Here is a 13,072-nt window from a genome sequence, read left to right on the forward strand (position 1 = left end):
TCATTCATCTCATTGTCTTTGCCTCTTTTGAAAGACTTAGTTTGATTTTCTTTGATTGGAAAGATCATTGTTTTCTTCTGTACTTTTCAATTGATAGTTCTGTCTTATAAAACGCAATTACTGTATTCCTCTCAGGACCTTTTCCTCTGCTCTTTTTGAAAATAGTAACATTACAATTAGCTGGTTTTAAGGTTTACAGTGTTAATGTGAACTGTTTACATTTGAATTGTTTTAATATTTGATTAACAGTTTAAATCAATTCTGGTATTGTTTCTTACTGTTTCAGAATTGACAGCTTCTATCTTTATCTATTAAATCTGTCTTCTGTCTTTTTTTTTTCAGTTATTTGTTGTATTCTTATTTGTTATGTTTCGAGTTATGTTTCAATATGTTAAAATATTTTATTTGTTGATATTTCACATGTGATATATTGCACATGGAAGGAATAAGTAATCCATGGTATTTCTCAGTAATTCCTCTTTCCTCTCATGTCTGAGTCTTTAGTATATTGGTTTAGGGATTAGAAATAACATTTAATATATTTCTGGATATGCTGTGCTGATACTTGTTTGAGTACTAGCAATCCTTAGTAGTACTTCGTTTTATTATTTTTTATTAAAATAAGCCAGAATGGTAGGATTTCTCTTAAATGTCACTCTGTACCAATTAGAACCCCTGGGATTGAAAGTAACAGAAAACTTGGTAAGTATTGACTGGCATAATTGAGAAGCCCAGTTATGTTTCCATAGACTTGGGCTCTTTCTCCCTAGTTTGTTTTCTATCAGCTTCAGTTTAAGGCTGGCTCCCTTTGTGGGAGCCGGATGACTACCAGCAGCTTCTCAGGATACCTTGTCCATGCCCAAAAGGAGTGGGAAGGGGAGAGAGAAAAGCAGTAAATGTATTTCTCTCCCAGCATCCAAACAGGAGTACTGAGAGTTACTCTTGCGAGACCCATCAAGGTCACTGGCCAGTCCTGGAATCACACACCTTGGCTAGGGCTAAATGCACAGTGTTGCTTGACAATTGATTAGGGCCTTCCCTGGCAGCTGGGGACATAGGAACAGCTCTCCCTGAATCATTTAGCTGTGTAAAAAAGGGGCAGATTCCCCCCCTGCCCCCGCCAAAATAACTGAGTATTTTTAAGAAATGGCAGTGGTAGAAAAATGTTAGGGAAGCAAATGTTCATAATATTTGCATTATCTCATTTCTGGAAAATTAATCTGTAATCATGTGTTGAATCAAGAAACATTTATTGGATCCCACCACATGTTGGATTTTGTGTAGTAGATGACAAGGCCTTTGCTCTTGACCAGTCTCAACAGTGTGGGAAACAGATACATAAATTAGCAAGAATAAATCAGTAAAAGCTACAATGAAAATCTGAGCAAATTGCCATAATACCACAGAATGGAAGAGTTTCACAGAAGAGGTGACACTGAAATATAATTGGATTTTTCTAGGCAGAGGAAGGGAAGAGGCATTCTTTTTGAAAGGAAAGATCTCTGTAATGTTCCCCCAGTAAAGTCAGGGATGGTGGGCTTTAACTATTACAACTGAAGGCTTGGGATTAGAATTGATTTATCCCTTTACACTGAGGTGAGACGGGTGTTTCCTTGACCCTGGAAATAGCTATAGTTAATCTCTGAGGCCATGCCTCAAAACTTTCTTTGTGAATCTCCAGGAATAGTCTAGTTTGAGAAGCACTATCTTTATTTTTACTGTAACATTTTAAGTTTCTGTTTTCCTGGCTACTGATGTTTTTTCTTTTTTCTTTTTTTTTTTTTTTTAGGAAGATGGTGATGATCTTCTTTTAAAAGCTGAAAAAGATAATCGCCAAAAGGTGTCTGGAATCCTTCAGCGTATTCTCTTGCTTTTCCGGGCAGCTCGGTGTTCTTTTCCTGTAGCACAGTGGTACATCTTGCAGTTGAGATGGGCAAGAAAAGTCATGCAAAAGGTGTGGAAATGTCTTAGTCACTTGTGTGCTATTGCAATAGGAAAGAACCTTCTGTATTCTGTTATGAGTTAATCACTATAGGGATGTTGCCTATAGCTTAAATTATACATAATGGCCTATCTCTGGTAACCTTGCTTCCCTGGTCATGAGCATTAAGCTAAAATACCTTTGTTTAGTTCATGGGAAACATCCTGACCAGGCCTACCTGTGAATAACCACGGGAAGGGAGAAATTAACACATGTTCTCCAGAGGCTGATGGGAACAGTAAGTGTTTGATTTTATTCCCTTTCCTTTTAGTACAAAAGGAGCCCGGATTCTAACTCAGGCAAGATGGTTCTTTGAGGCACAAGCCCACCGTCTTCTCGGTTTGCTGGCTTTCTAAATAAAGTCGTCGTTCCTTGCCGCAACAATTCATCTGTCAATTTTTGGCCTGTTGTGAAGCAAGCAGTACAAGCTTAGACTTGGTAACACTGTGGTAAACAATTTAAAGAGCTTCCCAGGTGACGCTTGTGGTAAAGAACCCGCCTGCTAGTGCAGGAGACTTTAGAGACTCAGGTTCAATCCCTGCGTTGGGAAGATCCCCCTGGAGGAGGGCATGGCAACCCCCTCTAATATTCGTCTGTGGAGAATCCCAAGAGGAGCTTGGCAGGCTACAGTCTACAGGGTCACACAGAGTCAGACACAACTGAAGCAACTTGGCATGAACAATTTAAATATACTAATACTTATTAGTATTTATAATTGTGATATTTTTCCAAGGAGTCCTGCCCCATAAATCCATAAATTTCAGACTTGCTTACCGTATGAAATCTGGACAGACAAAGTTTCTGCTGAAAGATAAGGACTCTGAACTGGAGCTCTATGTTAGCTCCTCCCTGTCTGACGATAGGAAGTATAATCTAGTTGGTTAGTGCCAGGAAATTTCAGTTACTTTTTTTTTTTTCCAATTACTTTTCTCCCCCACCATCATTAAAGATTTAAATTCAGTTCAGGGATTATCCCACTTCTTCCCGAGATGTTCTCTCTGTTCTCTGGGGGCCTCTGTGGGGTCAAACCATGGAAAGTTAGTTCTCGGCTAAGTGTTTCTTTGCAGTAGGCTCCACCAGTCAGTCTCTCCCTTCCTGTCTTCTGAGGTGTGCAGTTCACTTTGATTTGGGGGCTATTGTCTTCTTCTACACTGAGTTCAGCTGAGATGTAGCTGCCTTCTTATCTGATGTGCAGCCAGATGGGACGTCTACTTCTGTGTTCCTTATCCAGATCCAGTTCTTTTGTAGGCCAGTCATCTGTCTCTGTAAAATGTAGAAATAAATATTATTAGCCCCAAATACCTTAAATTTTGCTGTTGGTTAAATTACTAAATGTGCCAAGAGTTTATGGCTTCTTTTCTAGTAGAAACCCTAAGAGACCCTGAGAAGTTTATCAAGTTTTTAAAAATTATCCTGTTTTTAGAGAGAAATATTTGTGAAAGTTCAGTTTTTAAGTATATTTACTAAGAAAGGCAAAGCGTTTAATGAAAGATTGTTTTTGATAGTTTTAAGATCTGTTGAGCCTGAGTGTTTGTTATAGGAAACTTTATTTTTTATAGCAAACTTAAGTTGCTTACTGTAGAAAACTGTTTAAAGTTCTAAGTTATGTTATGTTTGGTCTTACAAACTTCTGAGAATAATCTCACTTAACCTAGTTTTAATGAACTTAACTAGCAGATAAAGACTATAGATTCTCTTAAAATTAGCCACTCTGCTGAAGATATTCTTCCTTGTGAAGATCTTTACAAGTAATCAGCTAACTGTATAAGGTTAAAGCATAGTACAAGTAGTAGGCAGAATTCTAAAGATAGCTGCAAGATTCCTGTCTTCTGGCTATTCAAACATAAATCTAGATACTGATTTAATTTGGCTTGAGGGATTTTTCAGATGGTATTAATAAGCTGATTTTAAAATAGAGACATTATCCTGGTTTATCTTGATGGACCCAGTGTAATCAGATAACCTCTTAGAAGCAAAAAAGAGAGGCGGAGGAGTCAGTCAGTGAAAGGTGGAAAAGGAAGACGGGAGAAAAGCCGCGCAAGGGAAGATTAGAAGAGTGATGAGGACTCATTTCAGCCTTGCTGGCTTTGAAGAGGGCCAATATCCAAGGAATAAACTCAGCTTTTGGAAACTTCTCATGGTCTCCCTGCCTGTAGCCAGCCGGGAAATGGGGGACCTGAGTCCTGTAACCACATAGAACAGAATTCTGCAAACAACCTAAAAGAGCCTAGAAATAAAGTTGGCTCAGATGGTAAAGTGTCTGCCTGCAGTACAGGAGACCTGGGTTCGATCCCTGGGTTGGGAAGATCCCCTGGAGAAGGAAATGGCAACCCACTCCCGTACTCTTGCCTGGAAAATTCCATGGACTGAGAGGCTCCTCAGAGCCTGGTAGGCTATAGTCCACGGGGTTGCAAAGAGTCAGACACGACTGAGCGACTTCACTTTCACTTTCACTTAGAACATCTGACTAGAGATCTCTTCAAGACGATTGGAGATACCAAGGGAACATTTCTTGCAAGGGTGGGCACAGTGAAGGACAGAAGTGACAAGGACCTAACAGAAGCAGAAGAGATTAAGAAAAGGTCGCAAGAATACACAGAAGAACTGTACAGTAAAGGTCTTAATGAACTGATAACCACGATGGTGTGGTCATTCACTTAGAGCCAGTGAATGTGTGAAGTCAAGTGGGCCTTAGGAAGCATTATTATGAACAAAGCTAGTGGAGGTAATGGAATTCCAACTGAGTTATTTCAAATCCTAAAAGAGGATGCTGTTAAAGTGCCACACTCAATATATCACCAAATTTGGAAAACTCAGCAGTGGCTTCAGGAGAAGGTCAGTTTTCATTCCATTCCCAAAGAAGGGCAATACTGAAGAATGTTCAAACTATTGTACAATTGCACTCATCTCACATGCTAGCAAAGTAATGCTCAAAATCCTCCAAGCTAGGCTTCAATAGTACGTGAACTGAGAACTTCCACATGTTCAAGCTGGAATTAGAAAAGGCAGAGGAACCAGAGATCAAATTGCCAGCATTCATTGGATCATACAAAAGGCAAGGGAATTCGAGAAAAATATTTAGTTCTGCCTTGTTGGCTACGCAAAAGCCTTTGACTATGTGGGTCACAGTAAACTGTGGAAAACTTAGAGATGGGAATACCAGACCACCCTGCCTGTCTCCTGAAAAACCTGTATACAGATCAAGAAGCAACAGAACCAGACATAGAACAACGGACTGGTTTAAAATTGGGAAAGGAGTACGTCAAGGCTGTATATTATCTTCCTGCTTATTTAACTTATATGCAGAGTACATCATGCAAAATGCCAGGCTGGATGAATCACAAGCTAGAATAAAGATTTCCAGGAGAAATATCAGTGGTATGAGATGATACCACTCTAATATAGAAAGCAAAGAGCCTCAATGAAGGTGAAAGAGGAGAGTGAAGTAGCTGGCTTAAAACTCAACATTCAAAAAACTAAGATCATGGTATCCAGTCCTAGCATTTCATGGCAAATAGAAGGGGAAGAAGTGAAAACAGTGACAGATTTTATTTTGGGGGGCTCCAAAAGCACTGTGAATGGTGACTGTAGCCATGAAATTAAAAGATGCTTGCTCTTTGGAAGGAAAGCTGTGATAAACTTAGAGTATTGAAAAGCAGAGACATCTCTTTGCCAACAATCCTCCATACAGTCAAAGTTTTTCCCGGAGTTTTTCCCATACTAATGTCATGTATGGATATGAGAGTCGGACCAAAAAGAAGGCTGAGTGCTGAAAAATTGATGCTTTCGAATTTGGTGCCAGAGAAGACTCTTGAGAGTCCCTTGGACAGCAAGGAAATCAAACCAGTCAATCCTAAAGGAAATCAACTCTGAATATTCATTGGAAGGACTGATGCTGAAGTTGAAGCTCCAGTACATTGGCCACCTGACGTGAAGAGCCAGATCATTGGAAAAGACCCTGATGCTGGGAAAGGTTGAGGGCAGGAAGAGAGGAGGGTGACAGAGGATGCAGTGTTTGGATGGTATCACTCACTCAGTGGACATGAGTTTGAGCAAACCCTGGGATGTAGTGGAGGACAGGGAAGCCTGGTGTGCTGCAGTCCATGGGGTTGCAAAGAGCCAGACACGACTTAGCGATGGAACAAGCACAACATAACCTCTGAGAAGGGAGGCAGTCCTGCTGTTACTTTGGCCTTGTGAGACTCAGCAGAGAACCTGCGGAGCTTTTTGTAGACTTCTGATCCACCAAAACGGTGAGATAGTAAATTGGTGTTGGTTTCAGCCACAAAATTTCTGATAATTTGTTAGGGCCATAATAGAAAACTAATATAGTCCAAAGTCTTTATTTTAGCTGATTTTACCAATTTAAAATTGATATGCAGTTTGTATTCCATAAAGTTAACCTTTTAAACATGTACACTCCCTTGGTTTTTAGTATATTCACAGAGTTGTGCAACCATCACCACTGTTTAATTCCAGAATATTTTCATCACCTCAAAAAAGAAACACATTAGTACGAATTTCCCGCTTCCTTTTCTTTCCCCCCAGCAACCGTTAATCTGTTGTCTCTATGAATTGGCCTATTGTGATATTTTATATATATAAAATCATACAATACATGTCCTTTTGTGACTGGCTTCTTTCACGTAGCTTAATGGTTTTAAGATTCATCAATATTGTAGTGTCAATTAGTACTTTATTCCTTTTTGTGGCTGAGTAACATTCCATTGTATGGATATATAACATTTTGTTTTATCGGTTCATCCATTGATGGATACTTGGATTGCTTCCACTTTGGCTATTATGATAATGCTGCTATGAACGTTTATGTGTAAGTTTTGGTATAGACACATGTTCTTCATCCATGGATCAAAGTTTACCCATAATTTCAAGGATATAGGTAGCCAGAAGGTACAGATGAAACGTAGAGAAATCTGGAATTGCACACACTGTTGCTGCTGTGCTGTGCTGTACTCGGTTGTGTCTGACTGTGATCTCATGGACTGCAGCCCACCAGCCTCCTCCGCCCATGGAATTTTCCAGGCAAGAATACTGGAATGGGTTGCCATTTCCTACTCTGGGAGATCTCCCCAACCCAGGGCTCAAACCTGCATCTCTTGCATCTCCTGTGTTGTTAGGCAGTTTCTTTACTACTGACCTACCTGGAAAGATGGAATTGTATATGCTGTTCCAAGTCTTTTCTCACTGCAGAAGAATGTGTCCTGGCCTTTGTTTAACACCATGACACAGAAGGGAGCTATTTCAGTTATTTAACATCTCCTTTTTATATCTTTTTAATTATATAGCTTGTCTTTTTCATGGGGTCATAATCCATAAATTTGTATATTCTAAATTTATTTCTAATAACCAGCCTAGACAGACTCTCTACCTCTGGTAAATACCATTAATTTGTTTAACAAGAAGGCATGCTTAGCATGCTTACAAGGGGACTTGACTAGATCACGTCTTTCTGCAAGTGAACAGTAGAGGGAGAAAATAGATTACAAGCCTGCTGCTAACTCTTTTCTTCCCAGGTTTATGTGTCTCAGATCCTTTTTGTTTTATTCTGTCAGTTTCCTTTGGCTTTTTTTTTTTCCCCAGATTTGTTAGACTCGGGAATTATTTCTGAACCATACTTTGGATTTGTCTGTTATCTTTTCATTTAGCATCATTTAACGTGTTCCTGTTTCCTTTTATTTCTTACAAGCCAGTAATTAATCTCTCCTCATCAAGGTAGCCAGTTTTGATTAGACTCAGGTGCACATCTTAGAGTTCAGTCCTTCAGTAGTGGTGCTGTGTGCTCCCCTGTTGCAGCATATCGTGTGGCACCTGTGTCTTTTTTCTTTCACTTCTCAGGACAGTGAGATGAATCGGTGAGTCTGGCTCATGTTCCATGCATTGTCCATCAACATTTTACCTAATTTGGCATCTACTGATCCTTTCTAGAGTTATTATTTTATCAGGAGTTGCCATATGAAAATATACTTTTTTTCTGCACATAGATACTTAAATTTATTTTCTTTATTATTTCTTTGGGGAAAGCCAGGATAAATAGCATTAAGTTCTTTTCATACAAAACTTCTTAGGTAAAAACTGAGTGACAAGAGAGGTTAATTTGGTTAGAACTTTCTTTTAAGATTTGGCCAGTGAATCTGTTGAGTTTGCCCACTAAGTTGTGTAAGTGTGAGTGGCTTCCGTGTTACTTTCTTACGTAGTATAGGAGCAATGCGGTGTTTTCCATTCTTTATGGTTTATCTTTCATGTCTTGTTTGTTATATAATTTCCTTAGAAACTGACTGCTATAACTGGTAATTAACATATTCTGTCTGTCTTTACAGATTCGCATGAAAGGGTCCCTTCCTTCATTGAGTCCTTTCCCTGAGTCGTTACTTAATTACTGTAAAGGAGGTGTAGCATTCTTTCGACCTGGAGCAGCTGGAGACCGGAAGCTTGATGAAGCGTCCATTAAAGCCATAGGTTTGTCCAGAATGAACTTCTTGCTTGGAAATTTGGCCTAAATATTAATAATGATATATTTTGCATTTGATTTTGGGACGTTTCCATGTAATGGAATACTATACTGATAAGGAAAAGAATGTGTGTGTATGTTGCCACCATGGAAATATATCCAAGATACATTATTTGGGGTGGCGGGGGGAAGAGGGATAGTTGCAAAACTGTATAGATAGTATAATTTTGTATATTTTTGTGTACTTGTATTACTTTTGATAAAAAATTGTTTTGTATTGGAAATTATATTTCTAGTATTGAAAAATTTTAAACTTAAACGCCTATCAATAAATGATTTTTCAAATAAAAACAATACAATATTAAGTAGAACTATATGTATTGACTTTGAAAAATATCCACAACATACTATAAGTTTAAAGCAAGTAAACTACTAGTAAATAGAGTAGTTTTTATACTGTATAGTGTTTTTAATATTTTCATGTAACTGACATGTATGAAACATTCTGTAATAATATGTGTAAAAATTCTGTAAGGATCTCCACAACTTTTATACAAAGGATTGAGGGTGAGCATGTTTCTTTTATAATCAACAATATAAAAACATTTATTTTGGAACAAGCCAGCAAAGGTGAAGTTTTGTAATGTATATACTCATACACCCTTCTCTCGTATTTCCATTCTTGATTTAGGTTGCTTCAGAGAGCTTTGTGCTTTGTGTTGGATGCTGCATGTCCGTGATAAGTTATCCTGTAGTTGCAGGCAATATCAGAAGGCAAGAGAAAATGTGGAGGAAAAAAAGGTATTAACTGCACAAGAGTAAGAAAAATGCATAAATATTACTTGGGAAATTATTGCTTGATAGAATATTTTACTGTTTGTTACTACATTCCATTAAATCATTGAATCATTATAGTCTGTGTAAAGCGAAAAGCAAATGATCCTTTCAATATCCATATAGGACCTTGAAGCGAAGTTTGACCCCTGTCTGGTTGAGCACTGTCTTAGTGCGGTGGAATGGGCTTACAGAATGTTGCCCTTCTCTCGGTTTTCTAATATTGAAGAGCTTATTCAGGATCTGATTTTGAGCCTCATTGCAGAACTGCCACCAATCAGAAAGGTAGGTGAAAAAATTAAATCAGAAACTTTAAAGAATTTTAATTTTGTTTTAATTAAGAATGATGTTGCTTATAAAACTCATTTTAAAATTTTTCTGAAGGTAGCAGAAATTTTTGTGAAGGCATTTCCCAATCCTGAGGACATAAGAGTTTCTTTAAGAGAAAAATATCACTCTCTTCAGCAGAGACTCAGACACTGTGTTGTGAAAGGTAATTTTTGTCATTTCTTAGGCATCTGATAAATTGCTGAAGATTTTCATTTTGTTTTGAAAGCATTTATTTTTTCATGCTTATGTTTTTATGCATTTCTCTTTTGAGATGAAGAGTATGATAAGGCAAAAGTACTTCCTCATTACACTATCACCAATTCTGTTGTTTTAGAACCATGCAAAACTAAGTTCATGTCATGCCTGTCAGTAGCTGTGTGACCATAGGCAAGTTGCTCAGCATCTCTGAGCCTCTTTTCCTTATTTGTAAAATGAGTATATTAATACCTGTGTTATCAATGTATATTGAAAGAGGATTAAGCAAGATAAAATATATAAAATGAGTATATAATGTTTCGTGTGTATATATATATATAAAATGCAGATATTTTATTGAAAACTAGTTTTTTCCTTTTAACAGTTATTTATGCTTCTAATTTACAGTTATTTGCATTCAAGATGACCTTTGGAAAAATTTTATTGTAGAAAAGTATAAACAATATCAAATTTAATGTTTTTAAATGTGCAGTTCAGTGGCATTAAGCACAGGCACACCTTGGGGATATTACACCTTTGGTTCCAGACCACCTGAATAAAGTGAATAGTGCAGTAAAGCAAGTCACATTTATATTTTTGGTCCTAGTGTGTATAAAAGTTATGTTGACAGTGTACTAGAGTCTATTAAGTGTGCCCTAGAAAAAGACAATACATTAATGTAAAACTTTAATTAAAAAGCACCTTATTACTAAAACATGCTAACCATTATCTGAGTCATAATCATAATTGTGAATCATAATCTTTTTGCAATAGTAATGTTAAAGATCACTGATCACAGATCACCATAACAAATATCATCATAATGAAAAAGTTTGAAATACTGTGAGAACTAGCAAAATGTGACACAGAGACATGAAGTGAGTAAATGCTGTTGGAAAAATTCTGCCAGTAGACTTGCTTGATGAAGGATCTCCCCAAACCTTTACCTACAATTTTTTACAAATTACAGTATCTGTGAAGTACAATAAATGAGCTATTTCTGTAAATTCATAATATGTGGACATTTTTAAAGAATTCAAATTGCTCTCTGTAGAACTATAGTCATTTAAGTCTAGTAACATCCTATGCTTGGGCATTGCATTAGTGTACTTAAACTCTATTTGTGATTTATATTTTTAAGACATTTTTGAAATCTCTAAAATGTCCTGTTTATGTATTAATGATCCTTAAAAGTTTTCTGTAGGCAGTCTTGAAAAACTCCCTTTCCTGTGGTTTCTTGTTGTATGGTTTATGGTTTAGTCGCTAAGGCTAAGTCGCATCTGACTGTTGCAATTCCATAGACCTGTTCTTGTTACCTGAAGTCAAATAGGTGTTTTTGTTCTTTGGATAAAAATGTACTTATTTTCTCTTGTTTGCTACTGTGCGGGAATGAGAAAAATGTTACTGATTCTTTTTATAATTATCTGATTTTTGAAATAAATTACTTCTAACATTTTCATTTTCCAGGGCATACTTTTTTGTGGAGTCCCATTTATTCTTCTTTAATGGACTTTTTCTAGCTTCTGAAGTTCTACCTTAAAATTATGGATCATAACTTTCTAACAAATATTGAAGGAGGCATGATCTATAAGACTGTGAAACTAAGCCCTCAGTTAGATTTCATGTTCCCAGCAGGGGACCAGAGTTGGATCCCCTTATGTCTTGAGTTGAAATATTTTAATGAACTTTAAGGCCTTTTGTTCTTTTCTTTCTAGGTTCCCAAACAGAGGAGATGATGTCTGTTATCATGCATTCTATCCATAAAGTGAGGGTGAAGGCTCTAAAACGTGTGCAGAGAAATATAGGTTCTTTTGAAATGAATATATGGGAGCCAGTTGAAGAAGAAAAGCCAGCTGAGGTTGCAGGTTCTGACAGGTTTTCCTTGGGAACGAGTCTGAGCCGGAGCACACTCACAGAACTGGGCAGTTCTCTGGCCCACAGTGATGCAGATACGGCCGATACCCTCTCAGAAGCTTTGTCAGCTGAAGAAAAAAGCAGGACACATTTCTGTCAAAGGTACAATTGAGATCTTTAAGTAGAAAGCATTCACTTCCTTTGGGAGAAAAAAGTATTTTCATGCAACTGCTGACCTGACTTCTACTCCCAGCAACCTCACTGACTGTATTATTAACAATGAATGATAAGTGCCATACTCAGAGGAATGTCAGAAGTGTAAAATGAGACCTTACATTTGAAAATCCACTTAAAGTATTACTGAGATACTAAATGATTTTGCCATCTGAAGGTATAAAATGAGTAGATGAAATTCTAGAGTTTACTGGAGGACTTTTTGTTCTTTTAGTAATCATAGTCCTAAATAATTTAGAGTTATTTGGTTAGCTGTATTGTTTTTAGGGGCTTCCCTGGTGGCTCAGTCAGTAAAGGATCTGCCTGCAATGCAGGAGTCTTGGGTTTGATTCCTGGGTTGGGAAGATCCCCTGGAGAAGGAAATGGCAACCCACTCCATTGTTCTTAGGGTTTTCATGGCAAGAATTTGTACATCCTTTTTTTTTTTTTTTTAAACACATTCATCTTTGAAGCTTGTCTATAAATTGTCAAGAAATTCTTGCTTATCATTTTAACCTCTTTTACTTTGATTTAAACAGATTTTTTTCCTTTATAATTCCAGTATCTACAATGCAATTTATCCTTCTCATGACTGAAGAGCTATATAGTCAATCTTATCTTGTTTAGGTGAAATGGTGTCTACTTCAAACATCTGCTTAGACGGTAGCTAGCAGTAACACGAATGGTGTGCTTGCTCCAGCAGACAGCTGCAGTGTTAGCACAGGAACACCTCGGAGGCTGCTTGCTATGCAGTCTTAATAAGAAGGGATATGGTGGGTTCAGCCCAGGTGCCTAACTGGAACCTTTATTTATTTTATTGAGGGAACTAGGAATTTGTGTTCTCCCTAAGAACTATGTTGAAAAGAAACAGATTTAAGAGTAATTATGGTTAGGTGCCTGCCCAACAGGTTTCATAGCAGCAGAAAGTGTTTAGAAAAAAATACCTGGCTTTTGTGTGCTAAAGAATCCTGAGGGCAGTCCTCCTTGCTCATCACACAGGGAAGCTGAAAGGGACAGATGCAAGAGAGAAACTGGAAACCGTAGACTAAGATGTGTATTGGTGGCTTGTGATTGTTACTGATTTTGTATTCCTAAATTCTGACCTGTTAGAGGACTTTTTTTTTTTTGCCCAGAAAAAGTCTTTTTTTTAATAGTGAAATTTCCTTGAACACATTTTAGTCTTTTTTAATATCAGA

At 37.4% G+C, this 13,072-nt stretch overlaps 1 protein-coding gene across 8 annotated transcripts in view; it reads left to right on the top strand.

Moving 5' to 3' along the window:
- The window catches only part of CPLANE1 (ciliogenesis and planar polarity effector 1), a 108,576-nt gene that overhangs the window by 29,660 nt on the left and 65,844 nt on the right, over positions 1–13,072 (top strand). For all 8 annotated transcript variants that reach the window (XR_003507146.1, XM_027519907.1, XM_027519906.1 and 5 more), the window contains exons 20-25: positions 1,790–1,954; positions 8,320–8,458; positions 9,142–9,251; positions 9,411–9,569; positions 9,669–9,777; positions 11,525–11,825. Coding sequence is in view for 7 of the 8 variants with exons in the window: in XM_027519907.1 (XP_027375708.1) it covers positions 1,790–1,954; positions 8,320–8,458; positions 9,142–9,251; positions 9,411–9,569; positions 9,669–9,777; positions 11,525–11,825 (983 nt within the window). In the remaining variant the exon portion in view is untranslated. The remainder of the gene's footprint in view (positions 1–1,789; positions 1,955–8,319; positions 8,459–9,141; positions 9,252–9,410; positions 9,570–9,668; positions 9,778–11,524; positions 11,826–13,072) is intronic.

Source organism: Bos indicus x Bos taurus, chromosome 20 (assembly GCF_003369695.1).
Source record: "Bos indicus x Bos taurus breed Angus x Brahman F1 hybrid chromosome 20, Bos_hybrid_MaternalHap_v2.0, whole genome shotgun sequence".
NCBI lineage: Eukaryota > Metazoa > Chordata > Mammalia > Artiodactyla > Bovidae > Bos > Bos indicus x Bos taurus.